This window comes from Ictalurus furcatus, chromosome 15 (genome assembly GCF_023375685.1).
Source record: "Ictalurus furcatus strain D&B chromosome 15, Billie_1.0, whole genome shotgun sequence".
Lineage (NCBI taxonomy): Eukaryota > Metazoa > Chordata > Actinopteri > Siluriformes > Ictaluridae > Ictalurus > Ictalurus furcatus.
The window spans coordinates 15,243,745-15,262,890 of record NC_071269.1 but is presented as its reverse complement, the minus strand read 5'-3'; the positions used below and the strand labels follow the sequence as shown (position 1 = coordinate 15,262,890).

Genomic DNA, 19,146 nt, shown 5'->3' with positions numbered 1-19,146 from the left:
AGTAGCACCTTGTGATTGCCCCTGAGGATGCTGTCTAGGGAGGGCAGTATCAATGGTAGTGGAGGGAAAGCATACAGCAGTCGATTTGGCCATGCATGGGCCAGCGCATCTTGGCCCAAGGGGCTTGTTGGTTCCCCTCGTGAAAACCAAAGGGGACAGTGTGTCATTGACAGTGAGGTAAAAAGGCCCACCTCTGCCCTGCCATATCTGTGCCAGATTGCTTGAACTATTTCGGGGTACAGCTTCCATTCGCCAGGGTGGGTGCTGTGCCAGCCTAAGGGAACCCCCTGGGTAAAATATGCTCTTCTCCTCCATGGGCGTAGGCACCTTAGGCAACTGGCAGTGACTCTGACCAGCTTGTGCACGTGTTGAGTGGGATGCAAGCCAAGGTCGTTCAGCCAGATCTGGAGAGGCCATAATGACAGAAGGCCCAAAGGGACCACCGATGAGGCTGCTGTGAGAATACCTAGCATGAGATGAAAGAATAACAATATTGGGGAATGATCCCTCTATGATCACTATGCACTGTGATGCAATAGGGAGCAGTTAAGAGCGAACATGCGAACAACATAGCCAATAATTAAGTCAATTCACAGACTAAATCACAGGGATGAAAAACAATTCAATGAAGCCCAATTGGGGTGCGTTGTTTACCGACAGCGCGCTTTCAAAAAATTAAACAACCAAAATCGTGGGGAATAACTCCAAGATGCGTATAAACAGAAAACTACGGGAGGGGATTCCAAGCCAACTTCAATTATTTAGCGTTGTATCGGCGTTAAAGCGAAAAACACCAAACTGAAAATGAACTGTAAACTGGTGATTGCCAAATTGGAGCGTGCCCACTCCTAAATGGTGTTGATAGCAGAGTCACTTACCTTTCGCTGGATAGCGTACTACTGAAGTGAAATAATCACAAAAAAGGCTAACCGCAGTCTTTGGAGGATGAAAGCTCGTAGCTCCAACCCTACTTCGGGTTACAAGACTACCAGCGATGCCTGCACTCCTGAATCTGCTTACCAACGCGAGACGATAACAAAAGGTCATTTCTGGGTGACCGTGCCTTTAGCACTGGGGCAAAAGGCACATGTCACCCAGGTCACAGGTGACTTTGTTGATATAAACACTCGACCTGTACGTACACGTGATGGACATCCAGGTGCTGAAAAAGCACTGCCTCTGGCGGTCAGTAGAAATTAAATAGAACTAATAATTCAGAGAAGATTTGTTAGTCTCATCAGGTTTTACATGTCTCTGCCTTGAATATAGAGAGAGTGTCATCAAGACACCTGAGAGCTTCCTGCCTATTTATGATAGTAAGCAGCCTTATAACACTCCGTTACCGAGGCCATGGTGTGACAAACTTAATGACTTTCAGAAAATGATCATCTACCGCTGCCTCAGGCCAGATAAAGTGAGATGTTTTTCATTTTCACATACATTATATTTACTTATATGCTTATATACTTACAGCTTTTGCCTCTATTATATTAACAGATTGAACCAGCCATTGCCAGTTATGTGACTGACAAACTGGGCAAAAAGTTTGTTGAACCACCGCCGTTTGATCTAAGTAGGAGTTACAATGATTCTAATTCGACCATTCCACTGGTGTTTGTGCTCTCTCCTGGCGCAGACCCTATGGCCAGTAAGTATTGTCCATTACTGTAAGCACTGTTGTCCTGGTCATAACTCGGATGCATTCTTATGCACTTCTTACTGACTGTTTAAGCTTCTTTTCCCCTTTTTTCTGTTTCCAGGTTTACTGAAGTTTGCAAATGATAAGAACATGAGTGGTACAAAGTTCAAGTCAATTTCTCTTGGACAGGGTCAGGGTCCTATAGCTGTAAAGTTGATTCAGTCTGCCATGAAAGAAGGCACGTGGGTTTGCCTACAGAACTGTCACTTGGCTGTATCTTGGATGTCCACACTTGAGAAGATCTGTGAAGACTTCAGCCCAGACACATGCCACCCAGACTTCCGCCTCTGGCTCACCAGCTACCCCTCCCCCATGGTGTTTATACATTTCAGTCTTGTGTTAAAAGACAATTCAGAACATACTGCCTTGTGTCCCAGTTGTTCGTCTAATATCTGTTATTATGCATTCTCTCAACAAATTACAACCTGGCCTGTTTGCTGCGACAGTTTCCAGTGACCATCTTGCAGAATGGAGTAAAAATGACAAATGAGCCTCCCACAGGCCTAAGGCTGAATCTGCTACAGTCCTATCTATCCGACCCTATCTCAGACCCTGAGTTCTTCTCAGCATGTCCAAGCAAAGAACTTGTAAGCATAGACAATGTTCATCAAGATTATCTTGTTAAATACACAAATATGACACCAATCTCCTGGTTTGAATTTATAGGTTTGGGAAAAGCTTCTGTATGGGGTTTGCTTCTTCCATGCCCTTGTCCAGGAAAGGAAGAAATTTGGACCACTTGGTTGGAACATTCCATATGGATTTAATGAATCAGATCTGCGTATTAGCATCAGGCAATTGCAGGTAAAGACTCTTGCATAAATAATATAAATAAACTGATTATATTAAAAAGGTCATAGCAAATACAAATAGGTTTGTAAAATACTTAGTCCCCAGAGTAGCCCTTGTGTAGTGTAGTGTGCTTGATCCAGTATTCCTTTTCTGCAGCTCTTCGTGAATGAGTATGAGGAGGTTCCCTTTGAGGCCATCACATATCTGACTGGAGAGTGTAACTATGGTGGGCGGGTGACAGATGACTGGGACCGCCGCCTCCTCCTGACCATCTTGGCTGACTTCTACAATAAGGACATCATCAAGAACCCCCGTTACAACTTCTCTCCTAGTGGAAAATACTATGCACCTCCAAAGTCCATTCATGAAGACTATGTGGAGTTTATCAAGGTGAAGATAATGAAGGATAACGACATATGCACAGATCAACCAATACATACAGTATAATTTCTAAACCACAAGAGATATGTAAAGTTAAACGATTTTGTATACTTGCAGAATCTGCCCTTCACCCAGCATCCAGAGGTGTTTGGTATGCATGAGAATGTAGACATCTCTAAAGACCTGCAGCAGACCAAACTCCTGTTTGACTCCCTGATCCTGACTCAGGGAGGTGGCTCAAAGGGAGGAGGAAGTTCTGGAGGTGACAGCAACCTGCTGGATATTGCTAGTGACATCCTATCTAAAGTAATCACGTGTACTATGATTTTCTATTACCAGTCCCTCCAGGAATTAGCGATTTTGTGATCACAGAAATGAATGCAAAATCAAGGAAACTCCACGATATTCGGAGGAGTTTGCAATTTTTCAAAATTACCGCTGATTTTCCGCAGATTTGGGCCAAGACATGTAGTGTGATGTCATCACAACACGCATTCAGCCAAAGCCCTCTTCAACTCACATGTATCGCACATGAATACAGCTAAAAGGTCTCATTTACCAACAAACATCACTGCAAAATACCGCTCAAAACTATTTAGTGTAGTTGCAATTTTGCCAAATTCGAGTAGTTTTCAGCAAAATAGCACAAAAAATTTGCGTCACAAATTTTGAAAAAAGCCGCAGCAAATTCAAACATTTTTGTCCCACAATCACAAAGAAACTCAGCAAAATCTTGTATAGTCTATATTATGTAATACAAGAACTATTATGTAAAACAATGCATTTTATTTAAGTATTTTGCTGTCAAATATCTAGCTTCCAGAAAACTTTAACATTGAGGCTGCCCTTGCCAAATTCCCAGTGCGGTATGAAGAGAGCATGAACACGGTGCTTGTTCAGGAGATGGAACGATATAATAAGTAAGTCCTCAAAACTGGGTTTCAAATGTGCAATTATTCAGTGTCTTATCTTATGCACTTATGTTTTTGATTTTGCCTCTTTTATATGCCATGTTAATTATATTATACATATTTTCTTCCTCAGTTTGTGCCAAACAATTTGTGTGAGCCTGCAGAACCTGCTGAAGGCCATTAAGGGGCTCGTTGTAATGGATGCAGAGCTGGAGGCAATAGCAAGCAGCCTGCTTGTGGGAAAAGTGCCAGAGAAGTGGGCGAAGCGCTCCTACCCCAGTCTGAAGCCGCTGGGCAGCTACATCACTGACTTACTTGCTAGGCTTAAATTTCTGCAGGTTAGAATAGATGTATTTTCAGAAAATAGTACTGTTCATATCAGTAAAGTCTTTTGAATATACACCTTAAGTTGAATATGCAACTAATATCATCATGTGATACAAAATGCTTAGATCGTCTGTCAACATAGTTTTATAATGTAATGACTGTTTTACTGTCTCTAGCAATTGAATGGCTTTCTGTGCATTCTTTTAGGACTGGTATGAGACAACCAAGCCCAGTGTTTTCTGGCTGTCTGGATTCTTCTTTACTCAAGCTTTCCTGACAGGAGCCATGCAGAACTATGCCAGGAAATACTCGATCCCCATTGACCTCCTTGTATTTGACTATGAGGTATCTGCTGCAACATACTTCATACACATGTTTTTGATAACATATGTACAAAGTATTCTAGTAGTTCTTGACCTTCCATTTTACGCAGGTTATGCCATTTGATACCTCAACCACCTCCCCTGAAGATGGAGTCTATATTCATGGCCTTTTCCTGGATGGAGCCAGATGGGATAAAAAAAAGTTTGTTCATTTGAGAACAAATTATACCTTTATCATGTATTCTACATTTTAATGAAACCTATTTTGAGAGTCTTTTTCTTCACTTGCAGTGGTGTCTTAGCTGAACAGTACCCCAAAATTCTGTTTGACGCAGTCCCCATAATATGGATAAAGCCGAGTGAGTGAACACCAGAACATTATAACAAAAAATGGCTAAAATGTGATAACCCAACATTTTGCTATGCCATGAATGCCAACTCATGAATATATTTATGGTCTTCCAATTTTCATATTCTAGCGGATAAGCGGATTATAACACAACCCAAGAACATATATGTGTGTCCTCTCTATAAGACCAGCGAGCGTAAGGGAACTTTGTCCACCACAGGTCACTCCACTAACTTTGTCATCTCCATGATTCTACCCACAAGCAAGCACCCAGAGCACTGGATTAAGAGAGGGGTGGCTATGCTCTGCCAGCTTGACAATTAATGACATATCTTGTGACATATCTTGTGCAGTGTAATGAATTTTACATAGGGGATAACTTGTAATAACCACCTGCATACTTTGTTTGGAAGAATTTACACTTTGCCTAATGTAGAAATGAAACGGTTACCGGTTTCACGATAAGATAAAATAAAGATAAAATTCCCTGACGGTTAGTATTAAAGTGTCACATTTAATTATCATTAAAACTGTGTGCGATTATTGTGATTTGTAAAACTTGTAGTAAATGATGTCCACACACACCCAGCATAAGTCTGACACAGGCGCAGCATGCAACGTTGTTTTTTTTTAGCGTGAAAACGGACACTACAATTAAAAACTGAATGAGTCTGCTCAAATCGGCGTGAGCCGAATGAGCCAGAGTCACAGCACAGATTCGCAGGAGTCAGATTTCATTTATCACTTGACGAAAGTAAGGCGAGCTGACTGACTGGAAGATTGAGGCGAGCTGACTGACAGGATTAGTGAGGCGAGCTGACTGACAAGACGATGGCGGTAGATTTGGTTTAATATAAGCAAGTTTATCATTGTACTGTTTGTTGTTGTAGCGTTTTTCATTAAGAATAATAATGAACCCACCATTCAAGCAATTGCCGTTAATTCAAAAGTGAAATGCATAGCCACATGGGCATTCCTAAGCTATTTAAAAGCGAGGGGGGAAAAAAGGGAAAAGTGCCAACGAAGTGCCAAAGCCCCCTTTCGCAGCAACTTTCTTCTGGCAAGCTCTGCAGACAGGGTTACCATCTTCGATTAAGTTTCCCTCTGCATTTTATAAAATCCAAAATATGACCACACTTCGGATTGGTCCACTTGGAAGGTTGGGAATTCTCCCAAGCGCTGTCAGTGCCTTCCGCCATGTTCTCTAATTGAACTAAATGATTTTTATTATTACAAAAAAAGCAAAACAACAGTGGGGGCGGAGCCGCGGTGGGCAAGTGATGTAATCGGCGTGTGGCCAAACACAAATATAAAACCTGTTTAAATGATTTCAGTGTGTGTATCAGTAGGGCTGCACGATTATGGCCAAAATGATAATCCCGATTATTTTGATCAATATTAAGATCTTGATTATTTATCACGATTACTAATTGATTTTAGTGACAACATATTTTTATTGCACTTTCACATTTATTTAGTTTTCTCATGCCACAATATAAAACATAAGTTGGCATGAGAAAACTTGAGCTGGTCTATTATGACAGAATTTAGGAACATAGTGTGAGCCGTGACAAATTAATTTACCTTCTGATAAACTAAGTTTTATATTTTCAGTTAATTTTACAGACTGTATGCAAAAAACAACAACCGTTAACCTGTTCCACCTTGTAAACAAATACAATAAACATCAATGTTCAGTGTTTGAAGTCTGCTCCTCTTAAATATATTTAAAGCTACACTATTAGACATTTTCCGCTGTCATGGTTCTGGGCTGGAATCAGTTCTCGAACCACTCTGTGTATATTGTGTATATATCTGAATAATCTCTCATAGGAACTGATTGGGTGAGTTCATTTACCCATCAGATGGGAAGCCCTTTAGTTTAATGGTGTTAAATAGTTTAGTTTAATACTATTATTAAACTAGTAGTTTAGTTTAATACTGATGCGCCAATCAGGATTTTTACAGCCGATACCGATCCAGATACCAATCTTTTTTTTGTTTAAACTTTAATCAGGAGGTCTATCTTAAACTGTTAAATGTAAGCTCTCTGCTCATGATCACTGTTAATTGAGTTAAAATAATAGCAATGAGATACTGCTGGTTAATTGATAAATAAACAAGCATAAAAAAATTATTTTTAAATATCTTAAAAACAATAGAGAGTCCTAATTAAAAGTATACTAACACAAAAATTATCCATATTAGGAAAAAGGTTAATAGCTTTCTAAGTAAATAGCGAACTAAGTTTAATGTCAAATTGATATTAAATGCAACCCATAGTAATTAAACATTATTTCATTTCTCATTTTATTTATATTTAATGGAGTTATTATAATATCTATTTTTTATATTGAATGATTTATTTATAACTACGCACATTTTCTGTCTTTACATTTTAGTAGTTTTATTTTTGTTTGTTTATCAGTTTTAGATTGGTTCCCCCAGTACAGTGTTGCCATGTCTGCTGATAATATTGTGTTTTGGGGGTTTAAATCAAAACATGGAAACTGAAGTTGACATTTCTAGTGATATCTGGCAACCGTGAGTTTAAATGAAGTGAATTAGAGTTAGTGAAGGAGAGCGGCAGCGTACTGTATGTTTACAGACTGAACAGTTCCTACTCTTGCTTATGATTGGTGAGGAATTTTTTAATAAAGAAGTTAAACCAACCTGTAGCGTTATTATTAATTTACTCCGCTCGAAGCCGCCGTGTCTACACGAGCAGGTGCAAGTTCAGGTCATTTTGCGGGATCAATAAAAGATGGCGGTTGTGAGATCGGGAAGTTGAAGCAGATGATGTACAGAGTTACTCTTGTCATCATAATGGCTTCTCTGCAGTATTTACACACTTGTTCGGTTGACTGAGGAGATGAAAAGCAGCGTGAAAGTAACTGTTGCTCGGTGTAGTTGCATTTTGGAGTTGTAGTTTTTATCCAGATTGTATTATACAACTCCGAACAAGTCACTCACACCGGTGCGAATAAATATTTATTCACAGTCGCACAAAATACTTTTCAGTCACAAATGCGAGTGAAATGGTCGCACTGTAGAGCCCTGAGTTTATCTGCAAAGTTTTTTCCCGTTCAGCGTGATGACGTTTAACGTCCCCGACAACCTCTGTAGTGCCATTTAGCATCATGTTAATGTCATGATTTCTCCTCGCACAAAACGCTGGAGCTCGAAGCGAAGCTGGCAGCTCGAGGGCTAAAATGCTAACTCCGTTTCGGGGTTTTGGAATTACAAAATGATGTCATCCCTGTGCCGTTCTATGGTGATTGGCTGTAAGTATAGGAAGCGCTTGATTTGATCTGCAGCGGAGTTTTCTATTAGCGGAGGACAAACTTTAAACGTCAATATCGCAGTCGATCATGTTCATGTAATCGTGGGCAGTCAAAATCATAATCTCGATCGATATTTGATTAATTGTGCAGCCCTATGTATCAGTACTTTTTGTACATTTTCAGCACATTTTAATAATACTGTGGTAACACTGATAACCAGGATATTTTGGGCCATGATAATCGTGATATGAAATTTTCATACTGTTACATCTCTAGCCTAATGTATACTATGGCTTTACTGTTGCCAGCCTTGATATCTTATAGCCCCTGTATGTCAGCTGGATGGCCCAGCTGAGGTTCAGTGTGATCCATGTCAGAGAGAGGTTGGCAAGACTAGTCCCATGATTGCATATTTTTAGCTCTGTGAAGATATAAATAGCTGTGTGTCTGCTGTGAACCTGAAACGCTTTGAGGTTATAAGTGCAAGACAAAACAGCAGTGTCCATTGCCGGAAGGTAAAAGAAACATTTGCATCTGAATCTGTATATGTAAAAACATTGTTCTTCAGGGAAGGGTGTCAGAGATCAGTGGAGTGCTGCATGGCATGGAGTGTTGCATCATTAAACAGCATTTCATTCAGAGGTGTGGATAAACAAGCTGTCCTTTATAGAGGCACACAGAGCTTTCAGTTGTTTGCCAGTAATGCTTATACCTCATATGTTCGAGTTAATTGTATAAAAGCTTGTTGCATGAGTCCTAATGATTACTATATTAAAGCTATTATTACACAATACCACACTTAGCAAATGTTTTGCTAGGATCTGATTACTATGGCTATCTATACAGACGATACATGTAGTGGAATCTAACCGTATCCCATTTAAACCAACATAACTTATGACAAACACACCTTGCACCAAAACACTTCTAGATGTATCATTAAATTCCATTTGGCTTTTGTGGTTCCACTGAATTAAAAGTGTGTAAGATGGAAGGCCTGTATGATGATGAGGAGTGGGATGAAGATGAAGCAACACAATACATGATTGAGCAGAGTCTGTTGGAATATAGCATGTGCAGAGATGAAACTCCAAGGTAAGACCATACCTCCATATGACATTCTTCATGTTTTCAGGTCATAATAACCTACTTGCATAAGGAAATATAATCACTTGTGATTTTTTATAGTGATCCTACACTAGAATACATTGATCATGAAGAAATTTTTACAGCCATATGTGCAGGTAAGATTTACTGATATTTAATTGGGCCTCATTTATTAATCATTTATTAAAGTTGTGTGTAAATATTTGTGTAAGCCAAACTGAACTAAAAAATTCCACCAGATTAATAAAAGTTTCTGAATTGCTGATTTTGTTCGTGTTCACGTGTGTATTGTGGTAGAAATTTAGACAAACACCAGTAGACTCGTCCTCAGGTGAAAAAGGTTTATTACAGAAGGACAAATACAGGATATAAGAATGCAGGATAGAAGAAAGCAGTATAGAAGATGAGCACGCTCTGAAGCACTTGTCTCTCACATGCTCTCACATGCACTATATAAGTTTTAACATAAGGAGAGCGGGACATTTGCGAGTCTCGAAAAAGGGAGTTCTAGGAGGTTTGAGCCAGTTTGGTGGTTTCAAGGTTTTAGCAGATATGCAGACATTCCTGAAGACAATACCATGTTTGTGTTGATGTAAGAGGAAAGAGCGTTCTGTACTAATCTCCGTGACAGTTAACAGGAGAAAAATTAAAAATATATTCAGTTGTACTTGGTTCTCGTTCAACTCCAGAGTAAGACAATACATTTTGTCCTATACTTCCACCTCCAACACTGATTGGCAGGTTTCTGTGCAAGGCATGGGAAATGCAAATGCAAAGGGATTTGCGATTCCGTTTGAATATTGGCAGGCTCCATACGGCACATCAAGGAAGTGAAATAGCAAAAGGGGTAATTACTATTGCTACTTCAATATGACAGGGTCATAAATGTGAATATTGTCTGTAAAATAATTCCATATTTATTAATAGGCACTGTTTCAAAGAGGATCAAATGTTTGCTTGTCTAAATATGTCAAAAAAAAGCCAACAATTTCCATGGAGTGTACTTATTTTTTCATATATATATATATATATATATATATATATATATATATATATATATATATATATATATATATATATATATATATATATATATAGACAAATTACAACTGTTCATAACCAGCTTGATAAATGGGGCCCTTTGTTAGTATTGTTACTAATTAATTAGCACTGCTTGTACAGACAAATACCCTGGACCATACATCTTCCTCCATACATTCCTTGTGTATGGTCACAGGAAATGAGGATGCCTTGCAGATGCTTGTGAAGCACAAGGCAGCCATGTCCATGGCAGACAAAAGGGGATGGATCCCTCTACATCAAGCAGCAGTACAGCAGAAAAAGAGCATTTTGGAGATCACTTTTTCAGGTCTACATGCTTTAGTCCAGCACCATCTATTTACATGATCAAAATGTCTAAGTAAGCATTGGGCGTTTAATTTAATGAAAGAATTGTATTATCAGCATCTCCTCGGGGGTCGAGTGAGTCCCGCACGCTGAAAGGAGAGACTCCTCTGTTTCTTGCCGTTGTGAATGGTCTCAGAGAGAATGCTACATTCCTGCTCCAGAATGGCTGCAACCCTGACTGTCAGAATGAGGATGAGGACTCTGCATTAGTTGCAGGTATGTAATAACAAGGCTCTGTTATAGTAGAGTTTCAGAATACTGTTACGTGACAGAAAAGTTTAAAGCAATGAGCAACTTTGTTTTGAGTAACAGTTCCAGAACGTTCAGGTTATGTTTCTATGTGCAGTCCTGTGTTCGTAGTTTAAGATATGTAGATCTTCAATTGAGAGTATCAACAGTGGTTCTTTTTTTATTTAGTATTGACATGTTGTGGATCACCTGCATTATTTTTCTGTTTTGTGTCTCCCTGAACAGCTATAAAGAATAATCAATACGACTTGGCCTCTCTTCTTCTACGTTATAATGCTACAGTGGACCAAAAAGGCAGCCTCCAGAGAACTGCTCTGCATGAAGCATCTCTGTTGGGCCTAGAGGACTGTGTGTACCAGCTTCTCCAGGCTGGTGCCAACCCAGATGCCTGTGATGCCACTGAACATACACCTTTAGGACTCGCAGCCCAAGCTGGGCATTTGAATGTTGTGGAAATCCTACTACAGAAAGGTTATTTACATTTTGTTAAGGCATTTGTAATAGCATTGCTTAAGGGGTAATTCCCATCATTTCAGTTCATCTTTGAATCCCAACTACATCATGTGACACTTGAAGGTCCTTGAGCATGAACAATAGCTCTTCCCTCCTTTCTCCCCTGTTGCTGAAGTAATGTGACAACGAATTAATCATCTGAGATGTGTGAGAGCAATTAATACTCTTTGAGCACACTGAGGCACTTGACACAGCTGTGTAGTTCAGAGTTTGAAAACATACCATGCTTAATGCACTTTGTTGGAAGCTTTTTGTTTCCCGTGATGACTGATGGTGTTTATATGCAAAATGAGAATTTGATAGACTAAACATAAGCCTGAAATTAGTAATCTATGTATGTACTTTGCAGTATGTTTATAAATTGGCTTATTTTATATGTGAATGACCTGAATTGCTCCTCTTTCTCCCACTCTCATTCTTAGGGGCCAGCATACGGTCAAAGCTTCACTCTGTAGAGTCTGTATCAGTGCTGTTTGAGGCAGCAGCATCTGGAAACCCTGATATAATCTCGCTGCTTTTGGAGTACGGAGCTGACCCCAACACTCCCACACACACAGGCCATCTGCCCATTCACCATGCTGCTTATCGAGGCCATCTGCTGTGAGTGATGGATGGTTTCTTATATGAATCCTCATAACTGTCCTGGCCCATAGGGAAGCCTGCTTACAGTTGTAATAGAACAATATTTGTAACATGGTACATATCTTGAATGGTAATATTCTATCTACATACAGTACATGCACATCCATGATATCTTTCTCTTTTACATGCACCTCTCCACTCTGAAGGTACACTATATGGCCAAAAGTACGTTAACACCTGACCAATCACAACCATACATAGCTTGTTGAAAATCCCATTCCAGATTTAGTCCTCCCTTTGCTGTTATAATAACCTCCACTCTTCTGGGAAGGTTTTCCATTCTCTGAGTGGCTTTGTGCAGGCCACTTGAGTTCTACCACACCAACCTAGGGAAACAATGTCTTTATGGACCTCGCTTTGTGCACAGAGGCATTGTCATGCTGGAAAATGTTTGGGCCCTTTAGTTCCAGTGAAGGGAAATTGTAATGCGACAGCATGCAATGACATTGTTGACAATTGTGTGCTTCCAACTTTTTGGCAACAGTTTGGGGAAGGCCCACATTTGGGTGTGGTGGTCAGGTGTCCCCATACTTTTGGCCATATAGTGTATTAGTAAATGTCTGTTTGAGATACTTAAAGGAATCATATTATGCTTTTTAATGTTTTCCTTCTAATTTATTGTGTAATGTATGTCTGTGCATGTATAAGATCTGCAAAGTTAAAAAGCTCATAGTCTCCTCCAAAGGGATTTATTTTGTCTAACAGTATATTCTAGCAGTAACACTGCTCCAAACTTGCCCAAAACGCCTCATTCGAAGTCGAGATAGTACGTCCGCAAATGTCTGTCACTATGTGAAATATTAGCAAAATTTGTTTGGCCTTCTGAAAACGAATGAAATTAGGAATCAGTGGCTACTGTTAATTTATAACGCTGTTCCTGAGCAGTACAACCCAAATGTTTGCTTGTACACAGCGTATTTTACGGAGGACAGCTTCCTGAACCTGGGTGAGTACAAGGCAGGCTACACACAAGGGCTACTCCTGAAAAGTGGGGCGATTCCCATTTTGCTCAGACAATCTTGAACTTCTGAATCAGAATATGTAATTGTTTGATTGTTTTATGAATTATCTGCTTGTGATTGTTCAAATGCAGAGTTATGTGTTGTGGCCCAGGGCTCAGTTGTAGACCTCTGCTAACGTGCTAGCTAAAGTTTGCCAAGTTGCCTCAGTTTTGTAAGTGTTTGTATGTTGGTGGTCTGATGGAGATGTTGTAGCTGCTATTGTGATTTTCAACCCCAATTCCGAAAAATTTTGGACAGTATGGTTAATGCAAAAAAAAAAAACAAAAAGAGTAATTTGAAAATTCAATTCACCCTGTACATGATTGAAAACACATTACTAACACATTATTCTATGTTTTACGTTTTGAATTTATTTCTTAAAATATACACTCATTTTAAATCTGACGACTGCAACACACTCCAAATAAGTTGGGACATTCGAGTGTTTACCATTGTGTAACATCATCTTTTCTTTTAATAACACTTAAACCTAAACGTTTGGGCGCTGAAGACACCAGTTGGTTAAGTTTAGCAAGCAGAATTTTCCCCCATTCATCCATTATGCATTTCTTTAGCTGTGCAACTGTAAGGGGCCTTTGTTACCTTATTTTGTGCTTCATAATGCACCACACATTCTCAATCAGAGACAGGTCAGGACTGCAGGCAGGCCATGTTAGCACCCGCACTCTCTGTTTATGCAACCATGCGCTTGTAATCTGGGCAGAATGTGGTTTGGCGTTGTCCTGCTCTGGATGGCAGCATATGTTGCTCCAAAATGTATACATGTCTTTCTGCATTAATGGTGGCTTCACAGATGTGCAAGGCACTGACACACCCCCATACCACGACAGATGCTGGATTTTGGACTTGACCCTGATAACAGCTTGGATGGTCCTTTTCCTCTTTGGCCTGGAGGACACGCTGTTTTGTCCAAAAACTATTTGAAATGTTGATTCGTCGGACCACAATACACGATTCCACTGTGAAGTCAGCAGCGCTTCTGGACAGTGTTGATGTATGGCTTCTGCTTTGCATACTAAAGCCTTAACTTGCATCTGTGGATGCAGCGGCGAATGGTGTTGACCGAAAAGGTTTACGAAAGTATTCCAGAGTGCACGTCAGGATATCCATTACAGACTCATGACGGTTTTTAAGACAGTGACATCTGAGGGATCGGAGATCACAGGCAATCAGAAGCAGTTTTCGGCCTTGCCCTTTACGCACAGAGATTTGACCGGATTGCTTGAATCTTTTAATTATATTGTGCACTGTAGAAGGTGAAATGCCCCAAATCCTACCAATTTGTCTTTGGGGAATGTTGTTCTCAAAGTGTCGGATTATTGCTGACGCATCTGTTGGCAGATTGGCGAGCCTCGACCCATCCTTGCTCTTGAAGGACTAGGCCTTTTTTTTTTTTTTTAGATGTTCCTTATATACTACGATTAAACGATTGCCTCACCTGTTTCATATCATGTCTTATTTCAACTTGTCACATTGCTATTAATCCTAAATTGCCCCTGTCCCAACCTTTTTGGAATGTGTTGCATGCATCAATTTCAAAATAAACATTTATCTTCAAAAATCTATGCAGTTGATTAGGTAAAACATCAAATACCTTGTCTCTATATGTTTTTTGTTTAAATACAAGTCAAAGTACATTTACAAAATCACTCCTCTTTGTTTTTATTAGCGTTTTCCATACTGTCTCAACTTTATACAACCCAATTTTGAAAAATGGTTTATATCAATCGAATCACAAGAATCTTAGCTTTCCAAAGATATATCGCATGAGTACCTATATACACACACAAGCTGTGTACATAGCATAGTTTTGCACTTAACAATTTATATCGTATCTGAAAGGCAAGAGAGTTACTGTGAAACGTTCTGCTCGTGTTTGCAAAGTTGGTTCCGCTTGATCATCCGCATTTTCTGAATCTGTCTCGGGCTCGAACTGACACGGTAAACCTGACGACATGTTGCTTAGGAGCTTAGCTTTAGAAGCCTTGGAGGCTGAACCTAACCCAAGGGGCGTTACATTTCCGACACGCGCTTGAGGTTTTTGGCCAATCACAACGCAATTGGTCAGCTGGCCAATCAGAGCACTCTGGGCTTTTCGGAAGGAGGGGCTTTGGAGAAACCGGAACGCAATCGGAGTGTTTCAGGCAGCCTGGAAATAGAGGTACTGCAATAATGTACAGTATGCGACAAATAATGCGTTTTTTGAACATTAAAGCATGTTAACCTATTCCATTACACCAAATAAACAAAATAATGAACTTTTAAAAACGTTTAAAAAGCAAAATATGACCCCTTTAATTGTTCACTTTCTTGCTTAGATTTTGCTCCATATCCTCTCCCATCATTACAGAGCACTGGAACAGCTGATCCCAGTGACTACAAAAGAGGCCATTAAGGAGAGTGGCATGAGCCCATTACATTCAGCCGCTGCAGGTGGACACACTCAATGTCTTGAGCTGCTCTTGAATGCTGGGTTTGACCCCAACTTCATGCTCCATCCGCGGGTGCGCAGAAACTACGAGGATGAGCGCAGATCAGCACTTTTTTTTGCTGTGTCAAACAGCGACGTGCAGTCAACGAGATTACTGCTGAAGGCTGGTGCTATGTCAAACCAGGACCCTGTTAAATGTCTGCAAGTAGCCATGCACCTGGGCAACTACGAATTGATCAACACGCTGCTGCGCTATGGCGCGAATGTGAACTACTACTCGCGTGTAAATACGACACACTTCCCCTCGGCCCTGCAATATGCACTGAAAGACGAGGTGATGCTCCGGATGCTGCTAAACCATGGCTATGATGTACAGCGCTGTTTTGACTGTCCCTATGGCCAGGGATCTCACGTCCCTGTGGACTACGAGGGCTGGAGCGTCTCTGTGATAAGAGATGTAGTGGTAAGACAACAATTTTAGACTGATGTCAACTTCAGTACCTTTTATTCTTAAATATGAAGCCTGGAGGCAGGGCTGTGTCAAAGGGTGGGTGAAAGAGGCTGCTGCGCGGGGCTAGGGAGGAGGGTTGGGACACACTGACTATGCATCAACTAAAATTATAGCACATAAGACGGATGTTGAGATTCAATTCAGCAATCGGCAAGAAAAATGCAAAAGAGCTAAAAAAGATTGTACTGTAGATCACTTATGGTATCGGAGTGACTGATAAGCACAGTAGGAAGCTGAGACTTAGGTCATGACCTGCTGGCAAAAGTGGCTCACCTGAATACAGGAACTGAAGACTGCACAACACGAAAGCTCATGTTCATCAACAGAGACTTCCTCATAGCATTCTGACCGGGCTTCCTTTCTGCTAATTGTTTAATATTGAATGAGATATACTGTAGAGAGCGATAGTCACCACAGAGCAGGCAGCTCGCATGTATGCACAGCATTTATGCCCTGGAGAGTTAGTTCTGCACCCAGAATTGGTGACAAGTTTGGAAAGGTAAAGGTGTACATTTTTACTAGTGCCAAGTTCAACATATTGTCGACTATGGTTCTCCCTAATAGATAGCCCAATAGGATATGATGTACCAACCCAAGACTGGACCGGCTCTCTACTGTATGTCTTTCCTCCTCTACCTCTGATTCTTTCCAAGTTACCCAGAATTCAGTAACTAGGCCCAAAATATTGCTGGTGGCTCTGAGACTGACAGCAATGCTTTGGTTGCTACTGCTAGTTTTACTAGTGGTTGGAACACCCTGATGTCTTCCTCACTAAGCAGATCTGCTATCCTAAATGGATAGAAATGTATAGATTTGGCACCCCAGGCAGGTAACCTATAACTGTGGGTTGGCCCCATGGGATGAAGTGTGGGCTGATGATTGTGACCTAGCACTCCAGAAAATTCTCCTGAAGGCAAGAGCAATTTGTCTTTGGGGAAAGTACAATGGCCTTGTATGCCAAGCTGTTCAGCGAATTGTGTGCACCTAATCAACTAGATCTGGTGCACTGACCAATTACCAAAATGCTATCCATTCTTCAGGAACTGCTAGACAATCCCCATCTACAGTAAAGGGCACTGTATGTGGCAGCCATTGTGGCACATCACAGCACCATGGATGGCATTTCTCTAGTGGCTGATACACTTATTGTGACCTTACTGAAAGGGGTGAGACTCCTCTATCCACCACAATTCACTCAGCATGGGGGGCAAGATGACTCTGTGATTAAACCTTGTGCCCACATATGCACTGTCTTCAAGTGATACAAGGTAAACATTGTCGTGAATGTGGTGGTCATTTCTGAATACCTTTCCAGTGAGGTGGGTTGGTTCCTTATAACTTAGTAGAATAGGGTATCCAGGTGATTCTCACTGCACCTGGTGGTTAAGAGGGGTGAAATAGAATGCCAGTTACATATGTCTGTGTTTCCATGAACCCTGAATAACCACCTTGTCACTTAGAGCCAACAGAATACTCCAGGGAGAGATTACTCGATGAGAGCGGTATTTGTTGCAAATACTACTTTGTATGTCAACAGGTGATTCTCGAGTACTATTAAATAGAATTATATCAAAATATTGGTTGGAATATTTGTCTTGTCTAAGTCGTGTGCACACCTATTCACTGTCAATTCTCATATTGTGATATTTAGGATACTTTCATTTTTCTCCTTAATTTCAGTTCTATAATTTTTTTTTTGTATGTGCACAAGGTGCATTGCCTCAGCCTGGTCCCCATAACAAAAATATTGCCCTGTGCCCTGCACCCCACTTGAGATAGCCCTGTCTGGAGGGGTGTAATAGAACTTGTTTAGCATTTATTAATATGCAACAAAAGCTTGTGACAGGAGAGTGGCTGCCATCCTTAAAATAATTTACCCTTGCCATCCCAACCCAATTAACAACTCTGATGGGGTCTATACTATGCAATTAAATGCATATCTGGCTGAAGTATTAGGAATTACAGAACACCCGTGAAGATAGCATAGTCATGTGACTATTTATTTTGCACCAAGGATCACATTCAGGTCAGATGTGGCCTTTCCCTATACATAATTAAGTAGTGCTTTTTCCTAGTTGTGTTTCTTTCCCCCCTTTGCCACATCATGCATAAAAACCTGCACACACCACTAAGCAACAATAATAACACAATATTTCTGTCTGCAGTTCTGTGAAGTGATAACAGTGTCCTGGCTCAAAGACTTTACAGGCCAGGTGGTAAGAATCTTGCTGGATTATGTCGACCATGTCAGCTTCTGCTCCAAACTGAAGAGCATCCTGGCAGAACAGAAACAGTGGCCAGAAATATGCAAGATTCAAGGTGTGTCATCAGCGATATAAATATGCGGTTTCTTGAACTTTTAAAGGATGACTGTTGGTGAACTGCATGAAAAATAAAAAATAAAGGACTCAGATTTGTCACCTCAAATTACATAATTATAATTAATTATAAATCCCCAAAACCAGATGTCAAAAGTGTTTAAGTTAGCTCAATAATACAGTAACGTTCTTATTTTCGTTACAGAAAACACTCGAAGCCTGAAGCATTTATGCCGTCTTAAGATCCGTGAGTGCCTTGGTCGTCTGCGCCTTCGGGCTCCAGTTTTTATCAGCTTTTTACCTCTGCCAAACACTCTGAAGGACTATATCCGGTTCAAAGAGTATGATATTTACAGCAAAGGAAGCATGGCAGAACTTGAATAATACAGAAAAATTTCATGTTCATTGTCTTTAGTTAGTTTTTTTTTTTTTCCATTGTCATGCCACTTGTTTCCACATGCCACAATTGATTGTTTATTGTGGATCATTTGTTTGTTTTGAATATAGGTTTTGGATTATTTCTTTATCATGGTAAAACTTTGTACAATGTAACGTACAGGTATATTTTAACCATAGTTTACTGACAGGAAAACAGCAATGCAGTATTTATTTATGCAAGGCCATAATAAAGGAGCAATATAATGTGCACAGTACAAATAATGTGAAAATTATTCTAAAAATTATTTTTAAAAATTTTTTAAAAAAAAGCATAAGCATCATCTCAGATCAAGTGTATTACGTAGCTGAAAACAACCCAGTTAATAAACCTGCCTTCCAGTCTAGAAAGTTTTTATTTGGACAAATTTCCCTGTCTATTTATGGTGGGGGAAATAAGTATTGAATGTGTCGAATTTTTTTTCAGTAAATATATTTCCAATGA

General features: G+C 40.1%; 2 protein-coding genes across 3 annotated transcripts in view; both read left to right on the top strand.

Moving 5' to 3' along the window:
• Window positions 1–7,066, top strand: part of dnah12 (dynein, axonemal, heavy chain 12) — a 37,103-nt gene extending 30,037 nt beyond the window's left edge. The window contains 13 exon segments of the mRNA XM_053643673.1: window positions 1,270–1,414; window positions 1,498–1,648; window positions 1,761–2,014; window positions 2,146–2,286; window positions 2,366–2,503; window positions 2,648–2,881; window positions 2,990–3,178; window positions 3,689–3,792; window positions 3,917–4,121; window positions 4,318–4,455; window positions 4,544–4,635; window positions 4,725–4,792; window positions 4,913–7,066. Coding sequence (XP_053499648.1) covers window positions 1,270–1,414; window positions 1,498–1,648; window positions 1,761–2,014; window positions 2,146–2,286; window positions 2,366–2,503; window positions 2,648–2,881; window positions 2,990–3,178; window positions 3,689–3,792; window positions 3,917–4,121; window positions 4,318–4,455; window positions 4,544–4,635; window positions 4,725–4,792; window positions 4,913–5,106 — 2,053 coding nt within the window. The 3' untranslated portion in view covers window positions 5,107–7,066.
• A 1,386-nt stretch (window positions 7,067–8,452) lies between these two features.
• On the top strand, window positions 8,453–18,696 carry asb14b (ankyrin repeat and SOCS box containing 14b). 2 transcript variants are annotated; one of them, XM_053644178.1, is made up of 10 exons: window positions 8,453–8,581; window positions 9,047–9,161; window positions 9,255–9,310; window positions 10,411–10,542; window positions 10,638–10,796; window positions 11,055–11,300; window positions 11,765–11,942; window positions 15,357–15,900; window positions 18,114–18,267; window positions 18,472–18,696. In XM_053644178.1, the coding sequence occupies exons 2-10, from the start codon at window positions 9,055–9,057 to the stop codon at window positions 18,648–18,650; spliced, it is 1,755 nt and encodes a 584-aa protein (XP_053500153.1). In that variant the 5' UTR covers window positions 8,453–8,581; window positions 9,047–9,054; the 3' UTR covers window positions 18,651–18,696. The 2 variants fall into 2 exon arrangements, with proteins under 2 accessions (XP_053500153.1, XP_053500152.1); XM_053644177.1 differs by lacking the exon at window positions 8,453–8,581 and having other exon boundaries at window positions 8,642–9,161.
• Window positions 18,697–19,146: the final 450 nt, after the last annotated feature.

Bases quoted from the DNA above. Each gene is read 5' to 3' on its own strand.
- asb14b (XM_053644178.1), top strand. From the start codon at position 9,055: ATGGAAGGCCTGTATGATGATGAGGAGTGGGATGAAGATGAAGCAACA. The intron at 10,797-11,054 runs GTATGTAATAAC...CTCCCTGAACAG, and splicing joins GGACTCTGCATTAGTTGCAG to CTATAAAGAATAATCAATAC. The intron at 11,943-15,356 runs GTGAGTGATGGA...CCATCATTACAG, and splicing joins GCTTATCGAGGCCATCTGCT to AGCACTGGAACAGCTGATCC.